At 52.9% G+C, this 19,305-nt stretch overlaps 1 protein-coding gene across 1 annotated transcript; it reads left to right on the forward strand.

Moving 5' to 3' along the window:
- Positions 1-535: 535 nt before the first annotated feature.
- CA4 (carbonic anhydrase 4) lies at positions 536-18,764 on the forward strand. The gene is made up of 9 exons (XM_038759425.1): positions 536-552; positions 8,521-8,568; positions 12,296-12,340; positions 13,587-13,754; positions 15,358-15,503; positions 16,866-16,964; positions 17,296-17,359; positions 17,639-17,802; positions 18,127-18,764. The coding sequence occupies exons 5-9, from the start codon at positions 15,498-15,500 to the stop codon at positions 18,316-18,318; spliced, it is 525 nt and encodes a 174-aa protein (XP_038615353.1). The 5' UTR covers positions 536-552; positions 8,521-8,568; positions 12,296-12,340; positions 13,587-13,754; positions 15,358-15,497; the 3' UTR covers positions 18,319-18,764.
- Positions 18,765-19,305: the final 541 nt, after the last annotated feature.

Below are 19,305 nucleotides of genomic sequence, written 5' to 3' on the forward strand. Positions count from 1 at the left end.
CGTCCCCTATTCCCTGCCCCCTGTCCCCTATTCCCTGCCCCTGCCCCCTACTCCCCGCCCCCTATTCCCTGCCCCCTGCCCCCTGCCCCCTACTCCCTGCCCCCTATTCCCTGCCCCCCGCCCCCTGTCCCCTCCTCCCTGCCCCCTGCCCCCTGTCCCCTGCCCCCTCCTCCCTGTCCCCTGCCCCGCTGCCCCCCTCTCCGTGGGCGGCTGCGGGGTGCGGCCCCCGGGGGCGGGGCCCGGGGATGGCAGGGGGTGGCAGGGGAGGGGAGGGGTGGGGCCGGGGGCGTCTCCCCCGTCCGCGGCTGTAAAGGCCGGGCCCGGGCCGGGGGCGGCCCCAGGGGGGTCCTGCGGGCCCGAGGATGCGGACCGAGCCCCGGCCCCTGATGCTGGCGCGGGCCGCCCGGCCCCCCGGGACCCCTGTGCCCCCCGGGACCCCCGTGCCCCCCGGGCCCCCGGTGCCCCCCGTGGCCCTGCTCCTGGCCCTGCCCCTGGCCCTGCCCCTGGTCCTGGCCCTGGTCCTGCCCGCCGCCGCTGCCGCCTCCGGCCCAGGTAAGTCCTGCCCCCGGGCCCCGGGCCCAACTCCCACCCGCGGACGGGGGGCATGGGGGCACCGCGGGGGGCACCGCGGGCGGAGGAGGAGGAGGAGGGCCTGGGGGCACCGCGTCCTCGCCCGGCCCGCCGCCGCCCCCCGGCCCCCGGCCTCCCCCTGGCCCGGAGTGATGCCCCCCCCCCCGTCCCCACATCACCATCCTCAGAATGATGACTGCATTTGTTAAGCGCTTACTATGTGCAAAGCACTGTTCTAAGTGCTGGGAAGGTTACAAGGTGATCCGGTTGTCCCCCGTGGGGCTCACAGTCTTCATCCCCGTTTTACAGATGAGGGAACCGAGGCCCAGAGAAGTGAAGTAATAATAACAATGATGATGATGGTATTTGTTAAGCACTTACTATGTGCCAAGCGCTGTTCTAAGCGCTGGGGGGGATACAAGTAATCAGGTTGGCCCACCTGGGGCTCACAGTCTTCATCCCCACTTTACAGATGACGGAACCGAGGCCCAGAGAAGTGAAGTGATAATAATAATGATGGTATTTGTTAAGCGCTTACTATGTGCCAAGCACTGTTCTAAGCACTGGGGGGGATACAAGGTAATCGGGTTGTCCCACGTGGGGTTCACAGTCTTAATCCCCACTTTACAGAGGAGGACACTGAGGCCCAGAGAAGTGAAGTGACTTGCCCAAAGTCACACAGCTGACAAACGGCAGAGCCGGGATTAGAACCCATGACCTCCGGCTCCCAAGCCCATGCACTTTCCACTGAGCCACTCTGCTAAGTAAGTGCTTAACAAATGCCAACATTATTATTATTATTAGAGATAGAGAGAGACACTAAATTTGCGGGACCCTGGGCGTGACACACCGCCTATTGTAGAAGGGTATCGGTGCGAGAGACACCTTCTGGATCCCTAAGCGCTTAGTCCAGTGCTCTGCACACAGTTACTGCTCAATAAATACAATTGAATGAATGAATAAGTGCTTAGTACAGTGCTCTGCACACAGTAAGCGCTCAATAAATACGATTGATTGATTGATTGATTGAATGAGTGTCTGAACGGTTGGATCTGTAACGTGGGGGGCGGAGGAGGGGTGTGTGTGTGTATGCATGCATGCACGTATGTATGCATGCATGTTTCAATGTTAAGGTTGGGGGCGAAGGAGGGGTGTGTGTATGTATGCATACACGTATGTATGCGTGTATGTATGCATGCACGTATGTATGCGTGCATGTTTCAATGTTAACGTTGGGGGAGGAGGAGGGATGTGTGCACGCATGTATACATTCATGTTTCAATGTTAACGTTGGGGGCGGGGGAGGGATGTATGCACGCATGTATACATGCATGTTTCAATGCTAACGTTGGGGGCGGGGGAGGGGTGTGTGTGTAGAATAATGATGGTATTCGTTAAGCACTTAGTATGTGCCAAGCACTGATCTGTATATATGAATGCATGCACGTATGCATGCTTCAGTGTTAACGTTGGGGGCGGAGGAGGGGTGTGTGTGTGTGTATGTATGCATGAATGCTTCAATAATAATAATAATAATAATGGCATTTGTTAAGCGCGTACTATGTGCAAATCAATCAATCGTATTTATTGAGCGCTTACTGTGTGCAGAGCACTGTACTAAGCGCTTGGGAAGTACAAGTCGGCAACATATCATCATCAATCGTATTTATTGAGCGCTTACTGTGTGCAGAGCACTGTACTAAGCGCTTGGGAAGTACAAGTTGGCAACATATCATCATCAATCGTATTTATTGAGCGCTTACTGTGTGCAGAGCACTGTACTAAGCGCTTAGTACTGTACTAACACTGTACTAACATATAGAGACGGTCCCTACCCAACAGCGCTAGGGAGGATACACGGTGATCGAGTTGTCCCGGGGGGCTCACAGTCTTAATCCCCATTTTCCGTATGAGTTAACTGAGGCTCAGAGAAGTCAAGTGACTTACCCAAGGTCACACAGCAGACAATGGGCAGAGCCGGGATTTGAACCCACGACCTCTGACTCCGAAGCCCGGGCTCTTTCCACTGAGCCACGCTGCTTCTCTCTGTCCTGCCAGGCTCTGGAGGTTGGGGCTCCGGTGGTTGGGCCGGTGTGGGGGTCCATCTGGGGACGGCCCCGGGGGGCGAGGGGGGTCCAGGAGGGGCCCCCGGCCCCCCGGCCCCCTCTCCTGAGCCGGTTTTCGTTGAAAGATGAAAAGGCAGCCGTGGGGGCGGAGCAGGGGTCACTCTCTGGCCTGGTGAGCCGGGAGCCCCCACCGCCAGGGCCCTCCTGGGTTCCAGCCCTAAGCGGGCCTCAGTTTCCCTCCCGGCACAGAGGAGAAGAATAATAATAATGGCATTTATTAAGCGCTTACTATGTGCAAAGCACTGTTCTAAGCCCCGGGGAGGTTACAAGGCGATCAGGTTGGCCCACGGGGGGCTCACAGTCGTGATCCCCATTTTACAGATGAGGTCACTGAGGCCCGGAGAAGTGAAGCGACTTGCTCAAAGTCACACAGCTGATCCCTGCGCAAGGATGACACGCAAATTCGTGAAGCGTTCCATATTTTTCTCCCTTCAAGGCCCTACTGAGAGCTCACCTCCTCCAGGAGGCCTTCCCAGACTGAACCCCCTCCTTCCTTTCCCCCTCCGTCCCCTCTCCATCCCCCCCGTCTTACCTCCTTCCCTTCCCCACAGCACCTGTATATATGTTTGTACATATTTATTACTCTATTTATTTTGCTTGTACATATCCATTCTATTTATTTTATTTTGTTAATATGTTTGGTTTTGTTCTCTGTCTCCCCCTTCTAGACTGTGAGCCCACTGTTGGGTAGGGACTGTCTCTATATGTTGCCAACTTGGACTTCCCAAGAGCTTAGTACAGTGCTCTGCACACAGTAAGTGCTCAATAAATACGATTGATTGATTGAAGTGGCGGAGGCAGGATTAGAATCCATGACCTCCGACTCCCAAGAAGCACCCCCCCCCCCCCCCCCACTGTCGTCGGCCGCCCGGGCGGGGCTCTGGGGTGGGGCCGGGTTGGGGACCGACCCCCCGCCCCTCTGACTCGTCTCTCCCCTCCCCCATTTCCCACAGCACCTGTATATATGGATATATGTTTGTACATATTTATTACTCTATTCATTTATTTTACTTGTACCTATCTATTCTATTTATTTTATTTTGTTAGTATGTTTGGTTTTGTTCTCTGTCTCCCCCTTTTAGACTGTGAGCCCACTGTTGGGTAGGGACTGTCTCTATACGTTGCCAATTTGTACTTCCCAAGCGCTTAGTACAGTGCTCTGCACACAGTAAGTGCTCAATAAATACGATTGATTGATTGATTGACTCCCTCCCCCCCACTAATGCATAGAGCGGGGCTTAATGCATACAGCACAGGCTTGGGCAGCAGAATGACTTGGGTCTCTACCCCAGTGCTTAGAACAGCGCTCGGCACAGAGGAAGCGCTTAACAAATACCATCATCATTATTATTATTAATAATCCTGACTCCGCCACGCTTCTGCTGTGTAACTTCTCTGCCCCCCCGTTATGTCATCTGTAAAATGGGAATTAAGAGCCCCATGTGAGATAGGGACTGTGTCCAACCTGACTAATTTGGACCTTCCCCAGGGTTTAGGACAGTGCTTGGCACATAACAAGCGCTTAACAAATACCACAGGGACTGTGTCCAACCCTATTTGCGTGTATCTACCCCAGTCATTCAGTCGTATTTATTGAGCACTTACTGTGTGCAGAGCACTGTACTAAGCATATAGTACATATAGCCTGGCATATAGTAAGCACTTAAATACCACAGGGACTGTGTCCAACCCTATTTGCGTGTATCTACCCCAGTCATTCAATCGTATTTATTGAGCGCTTACTGTGTGCAGAGCACTGTACTAAGCATATAGTACATATAGCCTGGCATATAGTAAGCGCTTAACAAATGCCACAATTATTGCCCTTGTTATTATCATTGGCTCAGTGGAAAGAGCACGGGCTTTGGAATCAGAGGTCATGGGTTCAAATTCCGGCTCCGCCAATTGTCAGCTGTGTGACTTTGGGCAAGTCACTTCACTTCTCTGTGCCTCAGTTCCCTCATCTATAAAATGGGGATTAAGACTGTGAGCCCCACGTGGGACAACCTGATCACCTTATATCTCCCCAGCGCTTAGAACAGTGCTTTGCACATAGGAAGCGCTTAACAAATTTGTGGCTCAGTGGAAAGAGCCCGGGCTTTGGAGTCAGAGGTCATGGGTTCAAATCGCGGCTCCACCACTTGTCAGCTGGGTGACTTTGGGCACGTCACTTCACTGCTTTGTACTTCCCAAGCGCTTAGTACAGTGCTCTGCACACAGTAAGCGCTCAATAAATACTATTGATTGACTGATTGATTGATTCTCTGGGCCTCAGTTCCCTCATCTGGAAAATGGGGATTAAGGCTGTGAGCCCTATGGGGGACAACCTGATCCCCTTGTAACCTCCCCAGCGCTTAGAACAGTGCTTTGCACATAGGAAGCACTTAACAAATTCCATCATTATTATTACACCGCTCCCAGCTCTAGACAGAGGACAGCCTCTCCGCCCTCCAGGCTTCCTTCTCCTCCACCCTTTTTTCCCCTTCTGGCTGGGACTCTGGGCCTTCCTGGAAGCTCACTGCAGACAAGGAATGTGTCCTTTTATTTTTCCATTTTACTCTCCCAAGCGCTTACTACAGTGCTCTGCACACAGTAAGTGCCCGATAAATACGATCGAACGAACGAATGCAAGGGTACTGGAAGCCCAGAGCGGTTCCAAAAGGCGAGACCCCTAAAGCTGGATAAAGGCCCTCCGCCCTGGCATCGTCCCGTCTCCCAGCCCCTGCTCAGGCCTGGGGTTTGCAGGGTACGGGGGTAGGTCGGGAGACCCCCCTCAACCCTTCCTCCCCAATCCTGGAGCCAATCAATCAATCAATCGTATTTATTGAGCGCTTACTGTGTGCAGAGCACTGTACTAAGTGCTTGGGAAGTCCAAGTTGGCAACATATAGAGACAGTCCCTACCCAACAGTGGGCTCACAGTCTAAAAGGGGGAGACAGAGAACAAAACCAAACATACTAACAAAATAAAATAATAGAATAGATATGTACAAGTAAAATAGAGTGATAAATATGTACAAGCATATCATCAATCGTATTTATTGAGTGCTTACTGTGTGCAGAGCACTGTACTAAGCGCTTGGGAAGTCCAAGTTGGCAACATATAGAGACAGTCCCTACCCAACAGTGGGCTCACAGTCTAAAAGGGGGAGACAGAGAACAAAACCAAACATACTAACAAAATAAAATAATAGAGTAGATATTTACAAGTAAAATAAATAAATAAATAGAGTAATAAATATGTACAAACATATATACATATATACAGGTGCTGTGGGGAAGGGAAGGAGGTAAGCCGCCCCACTGACCCCAATGGCTCTGGGAAGAGGGCTGCAGACCAAAGTTTTCATTCCCCAGGGCTCGCCGGACTCTCCTCTCGCCTCTTCAGACCCCGGGGAGGGAGGGCAGAATAATAATAATAATGACGGTATGTGTAATGCAGTTACTATGTGCCAAGCACTGTTTTAAACGCCGGGGTATGTATTCATTCAATTGTGTTTATGGAGCGCTTGGGAAGTACAAATCGGCAGCATATAGAGACGGTCCCTACCTAACAGGTCATCAGCACCTGTATATATGTATATATGTTTGTACGGATTTATTACTCTATTTATGTATTTATTTTACTTGTACATATCTATTCTATTTATTTTATTCTGTTAATGTGTTTTGTTTTGTTCTCTGTCTCCCCCTTCTAGACTGTGAGCCCACTGTTGGGTAGGGACTGTCTCTATATGTTGCCAACTTGCACTTCCCAAGCGCTTAGTACAGTGCTCTGCACACAGTAAGCGCTCAATAAATACGATTGATGATGATGATGATGATGAGGTCCGCCCTGGCCCCTGGTCTCCTCCTCTCGGCCCTCGGGGGAGGGTGGCCGGCGGAGTTCACGAAGGCCAGAAGTGACCAGAGACCAGATAGGAGAAGCAGCCTGGCTTAGTAGCAAAAGCACAGGCTTGGGAGTCGGAGGACGTGGGTTCTAATCCCGCCACCGCCACTTGTCTGCTGCGTGACCTCGGGCAAACCACTTGACTTCTCTGCGCCTCAGTGACCTCATCTGTAAAATGGGGATTAAGACTGTGGGCCTCCTGCGGGACAACCTGATTACCTCGTAACCACCCCAGCGCTTGGAATGGTGCTTGGCACATAGTAAGCGTTCAAAAAACGACATCATTATTATTATTTGAGGCGAGGCAGGGGAGGGAGAAATTATCGGGAAAGCCACCACTCACTGAGGGGGCTTTGAGTTCGGTGCCAATGGCACAGCCCCTTACTGCCTGGAGGAGGAGGGCTGAGTACTTAGTACTTACCTTCCCCTCTCCGCCCCCCTGCCTCCATCCCACCTCCCTCAGGCACAGGGACCTCAGGACCAGGGGCAGTAAGGGAAGTGTGGCAGTTACCTTAGCTGAGGCGGCTACAGAAGGGTGAGGGTTCTGGTTACAGTATGTCCTCAGACATCCCCCCCCGCAGGGGTCCAGATGCGAATTGATTGATGGATCGATTGATTATCAAGCTGCACTCTAACTCTGGAGGATCGCAAGGCCTCAGTCTCCCTGGTCACCCAGCTCCCAACTACTGGCCGGACCCCCAACACCCACCGCTCCATAGCTCTTTGCTGCGCCACACATTAAGTGCTCAATACATACCACTGACGGATTGAGGAAGCAGCATGGCGCAGTGGCCCGGACGTCAGAAGGTCATGGGTTCTAATCCAGACTCCACCATTTGTCTGCTGTGTGGCCTGGGGCAAGGCACTTCACTTCTCTGGGCCTCAGTTACCTCATCTGTAAAATGGGGATTGAGGCTGTGAGCCCCACTTAGGACAGGGGCTGTGTCCCACCCGATTAACTTGTGTCTACCCTAGTGCTTAGAACAGTGCCTGGCACAGACTAAGCGCTGAACAAATTCCATAACTATAATAATAATTATTATTCATTCCCTTGCCACTGGATGGGGGGAAGATTAACAGCAGAGCTTACACACTTCACTCCTCTAATGACAGCTAGTTCACTGTGTCCCAATCTCGACTGTAAGCACTGAACAAATACCATAACTATAATAATAATTATTATTCATTCCCTTGCCACTGGACGGGGGGAAGATTAACAGCAGAGCTTACACACTTCACTCCTGTAATGACAGCTGGCTCACTGTGTCCCAATCTCGACTGTCATCTCACTGCCGACCCTTTTCCCCCCATCCTCCCCCTCCGTACGCACCAGACCACCCCTCTCTCCACCTTCGAAGTCTTATTAAGGTCGCATCTCTTCCAAAAGGCCTTCCCCGATTAGGCCCTCTTTTCTCTTGCTCCTCCTCCCTTCCGTGTCGCCTCTGCACTCGGATCTGTGACCTTTGGGCACGGTATTCACCCCAGGTCTATAAATTCGATATTATAAATTACTTATTTATATTAACCTCTGTGATCCTCCTCTAGACTGTAGCTCGCCGTGGGCAGGGAAGGCGTCTGCCAACTGTCCAGTTGTACTCTCCCAAGTGTTTAGCGCAGTGCACTGCACACATTAGTCGCTCAATTCCATTCATTGAGCGGAGGAAAAAAGGGGGAACCTGGCCAGGGTCAATAAATAGCCCTGCCTCACCCAGCCGGGCCAAGCCCCTTCCCCTTCCAACCTAAACTGTTAGAGGGGATTTCTTGCCCCAACGGCCTCCACCCTGCCTTCTGGACTTCAATTCCTCTGTCTTTGTCTCACTCCTTTCCCTCTTCACTTGCCCTTATCCCTCCTCTCCGCATCTCCTCTCCCTGTTCTCTCTCCCACCCCTTCTCTCTTCCTCTGCCCCCTCTCCCTTTCCCTCTCTGGTTTCCAAAGGAAACGAACCATCCTACTCAACGCGAGGGGAAACCTTGCCAGATCCAGGTAGTGTTACCAACCGCATCTCCGGATGACCTTGCGGGCAGCTTCTCAACGCCCTGACGAGGCTGGACAGTTCTGACCCCACCTTGCCAGCTCCCCTGGATGCTCAGCGACTCACAGGCCTGGATCCCTCCACTAGCCCCCAGTCCTTTGGGCGGCGAGCGGTAGAAACCCCAAGATTGGGTGGAGCCCCCTCCCAGCCCCACAGCACTTATGTCCAATAGACCTTATTTATTTCTTATTAATAAAAAATAGACCTTATTTCTATTAAGGTCTGTCTCCCCGCTCTAGATCGTAAGGTCGTTGTGGGCAGGGGATGTGTCTTTTATATTGTACTCTCCAAAGTGCTTGGCACAGTGCTTTGCACACAGCAAGTGCTCAATAAATACCATTGATTAATTCGATTTGGGGTAGCTGGAAACAGGACAGAGGACACTCAGTGCCCCGGGGGTAGAATCCCAGGGAGTGGATTATCCCCAAACATCTTGCTCTGGAATGCCCTCCCTCTGCCCATCCGCCAAGCTAGCTCTCCTCCTCCCTTCAAGGCCCTACTGAGAGCTCACCTCCTCCAGGAGGCCTTCCCAGACTGAGCCCCTTCCTTCCTCTCCCCCTCGTCCCTTCTCCATCCCCCCCATCTTACCTCCTTCCCTTCCCCACAGCACCTGTATATATGTATATGTTTGTACATATTTATTACTCTCACTTGTACATATCTATTCTATTTTGTAGTATGTTTGGTTTTGTCTCCCCTTTTTAGACTGTGAGCCCACTGCTGGGTAGGGACTGTCTCTATATGTTGCCAATTTGTACTTCCCAAGCGCTTAGTACAGTGCTCTGCACACAGTAAGCGCTCAATAAATACGATTGATGATGATGATGATGATGATCTTGCTCTGGTCCTCCTTTTCCTCCCTGCCCTCTCCTCTCTCACATTCTCTGACTGTCCTGTCAGTCTCTGTTTTCCTGTTTATCTCCTAATCTCTGTTTGTTTCCTAGCCTGTTTCCCTGTCTCTGCTGTATCTCCAAGCCTCTGTCTCTCCATCTCTGCCTCTCTAGCTGTGTTTCCCCCTCTGTCTCTCTACTCCTAGTCTTTCTGTCTCAGTCTCTCAGTCTCCCTGTCTCAGTTTCTCTGTCTTGGCATTTTCCAAGGTGGTGCACTAGATGGTAAGCTCCTCGAGGCCGGGATCTTGTCTATTGTACTCTCCCCAGTGCTTAGTACAGTGCTCTGCACACAGTAAGTCCTCAATAAATACCATCGATGTTGGTGCTGATGAGAATGATGATGGTGGTGATGACAGCAGGGAGATTCCATCCATGAGCTTGTGCCAAGGAGAGCAGGCTTTTCCACCCTGTGCCCCCAGAGTTGGCAGGCTGCATTTTAAGCCCCTTCCCCGTCAAGGAGAGCAGGAGGGAAGTGGGAGAAACGGGAAAGGAGAATTCAGCAGCGGCGAGGGCAGCTGGGGAAGGGAGGAGGGGGAACAGTCGGCTAGTGGAGATGTCTCTGCACATAGTAAGCGCTCAATAAATACGATTGATGATGATGATGATGATGTCTCTCCCAGCCCCTCCATCAGCCTGGGGCAGCCAGAGGTGCCTTCCCCCCGACATGGACTCTTCCACCTAAAGGTCCGCCCCTCTCTGCTGTGCCCAGGAGACCCAGCTGGACTCCCCCTCCGCCCCCCAAGCTTCCCAGGCCCCCTCTGTCCTGCCAGGGGATTTAGATCTCAGGTCATTCGGGGACAGGGGGTTGCCTGGCTTGCAGGCCAACAGGCAGAGCTAGCAGGAAGGCGGGCGTGGAGGAGGGCATGGAGGCGGACAAGCTTGTTTGTTTAAGGATGTGAATGTCTCAGCAGAAGGACCAGGCGTCCTCAGTCCCCACTAAGCCCTCTTCCCAGGGGCAATGAGGGGGAGGGAGCTCAGGACTAGCTCTTGTGTTCTTCATGCAGCTGGATTCCCACCAGTGACCCGCTCTTCTCCTCCCTCCCTCCTTGCTCCACCTCCTAAGTTCATGTATGAAGGCTGGGAGGCCCTCATCATCCCCTCTTCAGTCAGCCCTTATCTGGTCAGTCCCTCTCCGGCCAGCTCTCCAGGCAGCTAGGACAGCCCCTGCCAAAAAAGCCTCATGGCTGAGGAGCCAGAAGGTCATGGGTTCTCCTTCCCACAGCATGTGTGTATAATAATGATGGCACTTGTTAAGCGCTTACTATGTGCTAAGCACTATTCTAAGCGCTGGGGAGGATACAAGGTGATCAGGTTGTCCCACGGGGGGCTCACAGTCTTAATCCCCATTTTGCAGATGAGGTCACTGAGGCAAAGAGAAGTGAAGTGGCTTGCCCAAGGTCACACAGCTGACAAGTGGTTGAGCCAGGATTTGAACCCATGAACTCGGACTCCCAAGCCCGTGCTCTTTCCACGGAGCTATGCTGCTTCTCCGTATCTCTGTTCATCTTTATTATTCTGTTAATTTTATTAATGATGTTTATATATCTATAATGCTATCTATCTATTTTGATGTTATTGATGTTATTGTTTTGTTTTGTTGTCTGTCTCCCCCTTCTAGACTGTGAGCCCGTTGTTGGGCAGGGATTGTCTCTGTTGCCGAACTGAACTTTTCAAACGCTTAGTACAGTGCTCTGCACACAGTAAGTGCTCAAAAAATATTGATTGATTGACAATGAATGGGTGGGTTCGAATCCCGGCTCCGCCACTTGTCTGCTGTGAGACCTTGGGCAAGTCATTCCACTTCTCTGTGCCTCAATTGTAAAATGGGGATTAAGCCTGCCACTCTTATGTGGGACGGGGATTGTGTCCAACCTGATTAGCTTGTATCTACCCCAGCGCTTAGTACAGTGCCTGGTACATAGTAGAGCACATAACAGATACTATAAAAATAAAAAGAGAGAGAACTATGGGGAACCATGTCTCCGCTCCCTGCTGCCTCCTCTCCAGAGTGGACTGGAGTTCCCAGCCCCAAGTTGGGCTGGAGCAGACCCCCTGACTCTGCCCTTTCTGGGTTTCTTCATCCCCCGGGCCTGGAATGCCCTCCCTCTGCCCCTCTGCCAAGCTAGCTCTCTTCCTCCCTTCAAGGCCCTGCTGAGAGCTCACCTCCTCCAGGAGGCCTTCCCAGACTGAGCCCCTTCCTTCCTCTCCCCCTCGTCCCCCTCTCCATCCCCCCATCTTACCTCCTTCCCTTCCCCACAGCACCTGTATATACGTATATATGGTTGTACATATTTATTACTCTATTTATTTATTTTACTTGTACATTTCTATCCTATTTATTTTATTTTGTTGGTATGTTTGGTTCTGTTCTCTGTCTCCCCCTTTTAGACTGTGAGCCCACTGTTGGGTAGGGACTGTCTCTATGTGTTGCCAATTTGTACTTCCCAAGCGCTTAGTACAGTTCTCTGCACATAGTAAGCGCTCAATAAATATGATTGATTGATTGGTTCTTAGAGAAGCAGCGCGGTTCAGTGGAAAGAGCCCGGGCTTGGGAGTCCGAGGTCATGGGTTCGAATCCCAGCCCCACCACTTGTCAGCTGTGTGACTTTGGGCAAGTCACTTAACTTCTCTGGGCCTCAGTTCCCCCATCTGTAAAATGGGAAGGAAGACTGTAAGCCCCACGTGGGACAACCTTGATTACCTTGTATCTCCCCCAGCGCCTAGAACAGTGCTTGGCACATAGTAAGCGCTTAACAAATACCAACATTATTATTATTATTGGTTACAGGACACTGGTGTTACCAGTCACAGGTTAAGGCTGAATCTTGTCAAGGTGAGTCGGGGGGCTGGTGGGGGGGGGGGGTGTTTTTGGGGGATGGGGGTGGTCCCCCTGAGGCCCTGGCTTCTATCACCTCTCTCCCTTCCCTGGGGGGGGGGATACAAGCAGGGGGTGCCCCAAACTGCCGTGCCCGAGGCTGTGAATGGCAGGAGGCCTGGGGCTAGGGCTGAGGGATGAATTTTCTGTCATCATTGAAAAATGTGCTTGCCCATCTGCAGCCTGATTTCCCTCAGCTCTGGTCTATTTCCGTGGGCCAGTGACCATCTGTTAGGGGGCCAGTCTAGGCCCTGGACACTCAGAGCGGGCTGGGGAACGCTGCTGGACTCCTCCCTCGATTTCGACAGGGGTGTTGGGGGTAGTCAGGGCTGGGCCTTCTCTCCCCCTCCATCTTTTCCTCAAAGCCCCTAGACTGTAATAATAATGGCATTTATTAAGCGCTTACTATGTGCAAAGCACTGTTCTAAGTACTGGGGAGGTTACAAGGTGATCAGAGAACAAAACCAAACATACTAACAAAATAAATAGAATAGACATGTACAAGATAAATAGAGTAATAAATATGTACAGACATATATACATATATACAGGTGCTGTGGGGAAGGGGAGGAGGTAAGATGGGGGGGATGGAGAGGGGGACGAGGGGACTTCACTTCTCTGAGCCTCAGTGACCTCATCTGTAAAATGGGTTTTAAGACTGTGAGCCCCCCTTGGGACACCCTGATCACCTCGTAACCTCCCCAGTGCTTAGAACAGTGCTTTGCTCATAGGAAGCACTTAATAAATGCCATAATGAGTAGCAGTAGTAAGTACGCACAAGTATAGTGAATAGAGTAGTATGTACAGTGTTGCCATATGTTGCCAATTTGTACTCCCCAAGAGCTTAGTACAGTGCTCTGCACGTAGTAAGCGCTCAATAAATACGATTGATGATGATGATGATGTACAAGTAGAATGAATATAGTACATATGTACAAGTATAATGAATAGAGTAGTAAATACGCACAAGGAAAATGAATAAATCTGTAGAAATGTATACCAGTGCTGTGGGGAGGGGGGAGCAGAGCGTTCATTCATTCCTTCCTTCCTGCAGTCGTCTGTCCGGAGCGCTTACAGCGTGCAGAGCACTGCGCTAAGCGCTGGGGACTGTATAAGTCGGCAACAGAGAGAGCCCCGGTGGGGGTGTCCCGGGTACATCTCAATCCGCCCCGTCCCCGTGGCTCACCCCCTCCACCCCTTGCAGGGCCCTGGGAGTGGGCGCAGCTCTCGGACACCCAGTGCAACGGCTCCGAACAGTCGCCCATCAATATCTTAACGGCCCAGGTCAAGTACAACGCCTCTCTGGGGCCCTTCTCCTTCCACGACTATGACAAGGAGCAGAAATGGACTCTCAAGAACAACGGGCACTCGGGTCAGTCTCTGCCCTGGCCGGGGGGCTGCCGGCCTCGGGGGGCTTTCTCCTCACCCCTTTTTTGAACCCGGGGGCAAGGTGGGAGGAAGCAGAGGAAGGACAAGACAATGAGAGGCCCCCTGGAGTAGCATCCAGCGGCTAAATACCCTCTCAAGCGCTTAGCACAGTGCTCTGGCATATTGGCTAGAGCCCCGGGCCCGGGAGCCAGAAGCTCGGGGGTTCTAATCCCAGCTCTGCTGCTGCTTTGTGGCCTTGGGCAAATCTTTTAGACTGTGAGCCCACTGTTGGGTAGGGACTGTCTCTATATGTTGCCAATTTGTACTTCCCAAGAGCTTAGTACAGTGCTCTGCACATAGTAAGCGCTCAATAAATATGATTGATGATGATGATCACTTCACTTCTCTGTGCCTCAGTTACCTCATCTGTAAATTGGGGATTAAGCCTGTGAACCCCATGTGGGACAGGGACTGTGCCCAACTTGATTTGCTTGTACCCACCTCAGCGCTTAGTGCAGTGCCTGGCACACTCTAAGGGCTTAAAAGATACCACAATTATTATTATTAACACAATAAGTGTTCAATAAATACAGTTGACCAGGGAGGGGAGGGAGAGGGCACCCTCAAGTTCAAAGACCATCACCCCCTACCCTCTGGGACCGGATTGCCCAGGCTCCACTCTCTGTTGTGCCAACCGCCTTCCAGGCGTCTGAGAGTGGGAGAGAAGAAAGGGAGAGAGGGAGAAGATCAGAGGGAACAGGAATGGGGAGGAGGTGTTGCTTTGGGAAAATCGTTGAGCTACCCACCCACCCCCCCCATGCCATGGGAGAGGGGTCTCCCTCAGGGGGCCAAGGTGCAGGGATCTGCTTCCCTCACTTCCTTCCCTCCCCTTCCTTCTCCAGCTGGCTGCAGAGCCCTGGGGATCCAAGCTCCTCCACCCCAGGGCCCTGCTTCGGGCAATTCCTTTACTTTCCTAAGGAGCGGCACCCCGAGGAATCTAGTGGGGACTCGGGGAGGGGGCCTGGATGGGAGGGGCCTGGGGAGCAATCAATCAATCGTATTTATTGAGCGCTTACTGTGTGCAGAGCACTGGACTAAGCGCTTGGGAAGTACAAGTTGGCAACATATAGAGACGGCCCCTACCCAACAGTGGGCTCACAGCCTAAAAGGGGGAGACAGAGAACAAAACCAAACATACTAACAAAATAAAATAAATAGAATATCAATCAATCAATAAATCAATCGTATTTATTGAGCGCTTACTGTGTGCAGAGCACTGGACTAAGCGCTTGGGAAGTACAAAAGTTGGCAACATATAGAGACGGTCCCTACCCAGCAGTGGGCTCACAGTCTAAAAGGGGGAGACAGAGAACAAAACCAAACATACTATCAAAATAAAATAAATAGAATGGATATGTACCAGTAAAATAGAGTAATAAATATGTAAAAACATATATACATACATACAGGTGCTGTGGGGAAGGGAAGGAGGTAAGATGGGTGGGGGGATGGAGAGGGGGACGAGGAAGGCCCAGTTCCACAGCCTGGGAGAGGAGTGGGGAGCTGGCCCTGACCTTTGTCCCCACTGTCTCCCTCCACCCCGGCAGTGGAAGTGACGTTCGAAGACCCGCTCGGGCTGTCGGGCGGGGGTCTGCAGGGGACCTACAAGGCCGTCCAGTTCCACCTGCACTGGTCAGACTCGGTGGAGCGGGGCTCAGAGCACACTCTGGATGGGGACAGCTTTGCCATGGAGGTACGGGGGCCCAAGGTGGGTGGCAGGGGTGGGCATGGCTGCCCGGGGCCTCTCTCCCAACAGGGACCGGGTGGCAGGAGGCCTTCCCTTCTACCAACCCGGTTCTCCTCAAATGTTGTCCCTCCAAGCCTCATACCCGACCATCTCCTCCTTAGAGAGCTCGTTGTGGGCAGGGAATGGGTCTGTTCGTTGTTGTATTGCACTCTCCCAAGCGCTTAGTACAGTGCTCTGCCCACAGTAGGAGCTCAGTAAATACAACTGAATGAATGAAAGGCCTTTAACCCTGGTGTCCCCAGATCCCTGCCCCCAACCGGCCCAACAGACTGTAGACTCTCCTCTTCCTTCCTCTCTTTCTTCCTATTTGTTACGCACTTTTTTCCTGTGGTGTTAGTTAAGCGCTTACTATGTGACAAGCACTGTTCTAAGTGCTGGGGAAAATGCAGGATAAATTAGATACATCCCCCGCCCCGCATAGGATTTACAGTCTAACTCAGCAGGAAGAGGGGTTAACTCCCCACTTTACAGTTGAGGTAACTGAGGCCCAGAGAAGTTAAATGATATGCCCAAGGTCGCACAGCAGACAAGTGGCAGGGCAGGGATTAGAACCCAGGTCCTCTGACTCCCAGGACTATGTTCCCTCCACTAGGCCATGTTTTTATGTGTCAAGCACTGTGCCAAGAAGTACTGGGGCAGATACAAGGTAATCAGGCTGGACACAACAAGTTGTTGCCAACTTGTACTTCCCAAGCGCTTAGTACAGTGCTCTGCACACAGTAAGCGCTCCATAAATACGATTGATGATGATGATGACACAGTCCCTATCCCATTTGAGTCACAGCCCTTAGACTGTCTAGGGACCAGCAGTAAGGAGTAAGATTTAATTCCCATTTTACAGATGAAGAAAGTGAGGCCTCACAGCAAAGTGTCAGAGGAGGATTAGAACCCAGGTCCTCTGACACCCAGGCTCTTGCTCTTTCAACTAGGCCATACAGGGCAAGGATTGCGTCTGTCATCTCTCTTGTACTGTATTCTCCCCATCACTTAGTACAGTGCTCTGCTCACGGTAAGCACTTAATAAATGCCATTGATCGATGGCTTGGACATTGGAGGGCATCAGGGGAAGAGTCCCACTTCCCACCATCCCCCAGCCAGAGAGGGGGTTAAGGATGACCTAACCTCTGCCCTAATTTGCCCCCCACCCCCTTCTGGCTCTGTCCGTCCCCTCTGTCGTTAACCCCTCTCCTCCCATTCTCCATCTCTCCATCTCCAGTGCTCAGAACATTGCTCAGCGCTTAGAACATTGCTCTGCACATAGTAAGCGCTTAATAAATGCCATCACTATTATTATTATTATTATCTCAGATACACATCGTCCACATCAAGGAGAAATTCCAAAACCTGGCAGAAGCGTCGGCGGGGGATGACCGGGAGGGTATTGCCGTGCTGGGCTTCCTGGTCAAGGTCAGGATGCTTCCCCCACCCCGGTCCATCGCCACTCCCCTGCCGGCCCCCCACATCACCGGGGAAAGAGATGTTTGTGTTCACTCCGCCTGCGAGTGTCTGTCTCTACCTGTCTCTGGGTGGCTCTACCTGTAGCTTCTAGATCATTGAGAAAGGGAGGTGGGGATTGAGTGTGAGCAGAGGGAAGGTAAGGCCTTACTTCCCCTCCGCCTCCCCGCCGGGTTCCCCGCGGGGTCACCTGGAGCCCTCCCCCCCAGGCCAGACGACCCATCAGGTCAGACCTGGTGGCCCAAGGTGGGGTCTCAGCACCCCGACTTGGTTCCTTTTTCAGAATGGGTCTGAAAACCCCGCCTTCAGAAACGTAATCAACTTGCTGACGAAGATCCAGGAGAAGGGTAAGGGAGGACACTGCCCCCAGGGTGGCAGATGGAGGAGGCCCCCCATTCTCTGCCCCCTTTGCAGGGGAAGCCCCCCGGGGAAGGTGGGTCCTAGGGGAAGGGGTGGTACTCCTCCCCGCTGTTCCACGTGGATGGGAACCAGTGTTCCCCTGGCCCAGTGTGCCCAGCGGGGAGGGGGGGGTCCAGGGGTGGCCGGGGAAAGGGTGGGGTGGCTGAGACTCCCAACAGCCCGGTGCCCCCCCCCCCCACCTCTGTCCTCCGCTGTGCCCACTCCAGACGAGTCGTCCACGCTGCCCAAGGCCCGCCTGTCCGACCTCCTCCCCAGCACGGACAAGCTGAAAAGATACTTCCGCTACCTGGGCTCCCTGACCACGCCCGACTGTCAGGAGAAGGTGATCTGGACCCTATTCAAGGAGCCGATACAGCTCGACGAGAATCAGGTATATCCGGCCCGCCAGCCCCTTCCCTCACCACCTTCTCTGCCCGAGCCAAACCCAAGAGACCAGAGGACTTCCAAGAAACCCAATTCTATCCTGGTCCCGAGGAGGCCTCCTCCCCAAACTCAGGCTTCTCTGAAACTCTCCCTCCCACTACTACCCCTGGGGAACAAGTGAACTCAGGACAGACCCATCTGGCCGCCCCTCTCCCTACAGATGGGGTCTACATCCACGAAAAGGGGATGGGTGGGGGGCCCTGGGAAGGGCAGATGGGCTCAATGGTCAGTCATGGGGCCAAGCTGACTGACAGGCCCGGCTCCCCGACAGATCACCACCTTCTCCAAGACGCTCTTCTATGACAATAAGAAAACAACGTCCATGAAGGACAATTTCCGGCCCGTGCAGATCCGGGGGCAGCGCAAGGTGCAGGACTCAGGGGCCGGGTCCCTGCTCCCCTCAGCCCGGGCCGTGACCCTGGCACCCGCCCTCGCCGGCCTCTTGGTCTCCCTCCTGCTCTGAGCGGCCCCGCGCCCGGACTCCATCCCCGGACCCTGGACCTTTCCAGCCCAGAAGATGGTGGGGAGAGCTCTGTGTGGGATTTTTACCGGTTTATTTGGGGAGAAACTCCCCCACGCCTCTCGCCGTCCCTTTCGCTCAGCCTCATCCTTCCGGGGCCTGGGGGTGGAGAAGAGGCCTGGAGTTTGCTCCGAGGGAAACCGTGCTGAGCTAGATCCCAGCCAGCCCCTCAAGTCCAGTGGGCTCCACCCCTTCCCCGGCCTGCACAAGACCCCAGCATGTGGTGAGGCCCCTTCCCCTTAACTCAGGATCATGAGGGTGGCTCCCAGCCCTCTGCCCCCCAGGCACGGCCTTCTCCCACCACCCTCACGTAGAGGGGACACTGGGCCCGCTGGGCCTCTGCATGGGGGCCCAAAGAAGTGGGAAGTGACTGTCAATAAAAGCAGATAAATTTGGCAGTGATGTGTCCTCTGCGCCTGCAACGGGAAGTTGGGGGATGAGGGTGGGGCGCCCGCCGCCCAGCCCCTACACACGTTCACTCCCATCCCGGTTCCCGGAGGGTTCCTGGGCAGCCGGGACACGATGGCCACTTTATTACCTCTCATCCACTCTACTCCAGCCTCTGCCGCCTTTCCCCACCATAGGATCTCGGCCACAAGCTCAGACCCAAGCCAGGGGCCAAGGGCCCAACGCTGACCCTGAGTCTCCCTTCTCTCTGACACTCCACTCTCCTGCTTTCTCTGCTCCTTCAATCAATCAATCATTGGCACTTATTGAACACTTACTGTGTGCACAGTAGACCGTGAGCCCACTGTTGGGTAGGGATTGTCTCCATATGTTGCCAACTTGTACTTCCCAAGCGCTTAGTACAGTGCTCTGCACACAGTAAGCGCTCAACAAATACGATTGATTGATTGATTGCATATCACTGTACTAATAACTTGGGGAAGTTCACCCCTGCCCACAATATTAATGGTATTTGTTAAGTGC

The sequence above is a fragment of the Tachyglossus aculeatus genome, chromosome 17, assembly GCF_015852505.1.
Source record: "Tachyglossus aculeatus isolate mTacAcu1 chromosome 17, mTacAcu1.pri, whole genome shotgun sequence".
Lineage (NCBI taxonomy): Eukaryota > Metazoa > Chordata > Mammalia > Monotremata > Tachyglossidae > Tachyglossus > Tachyglossus aculeatus.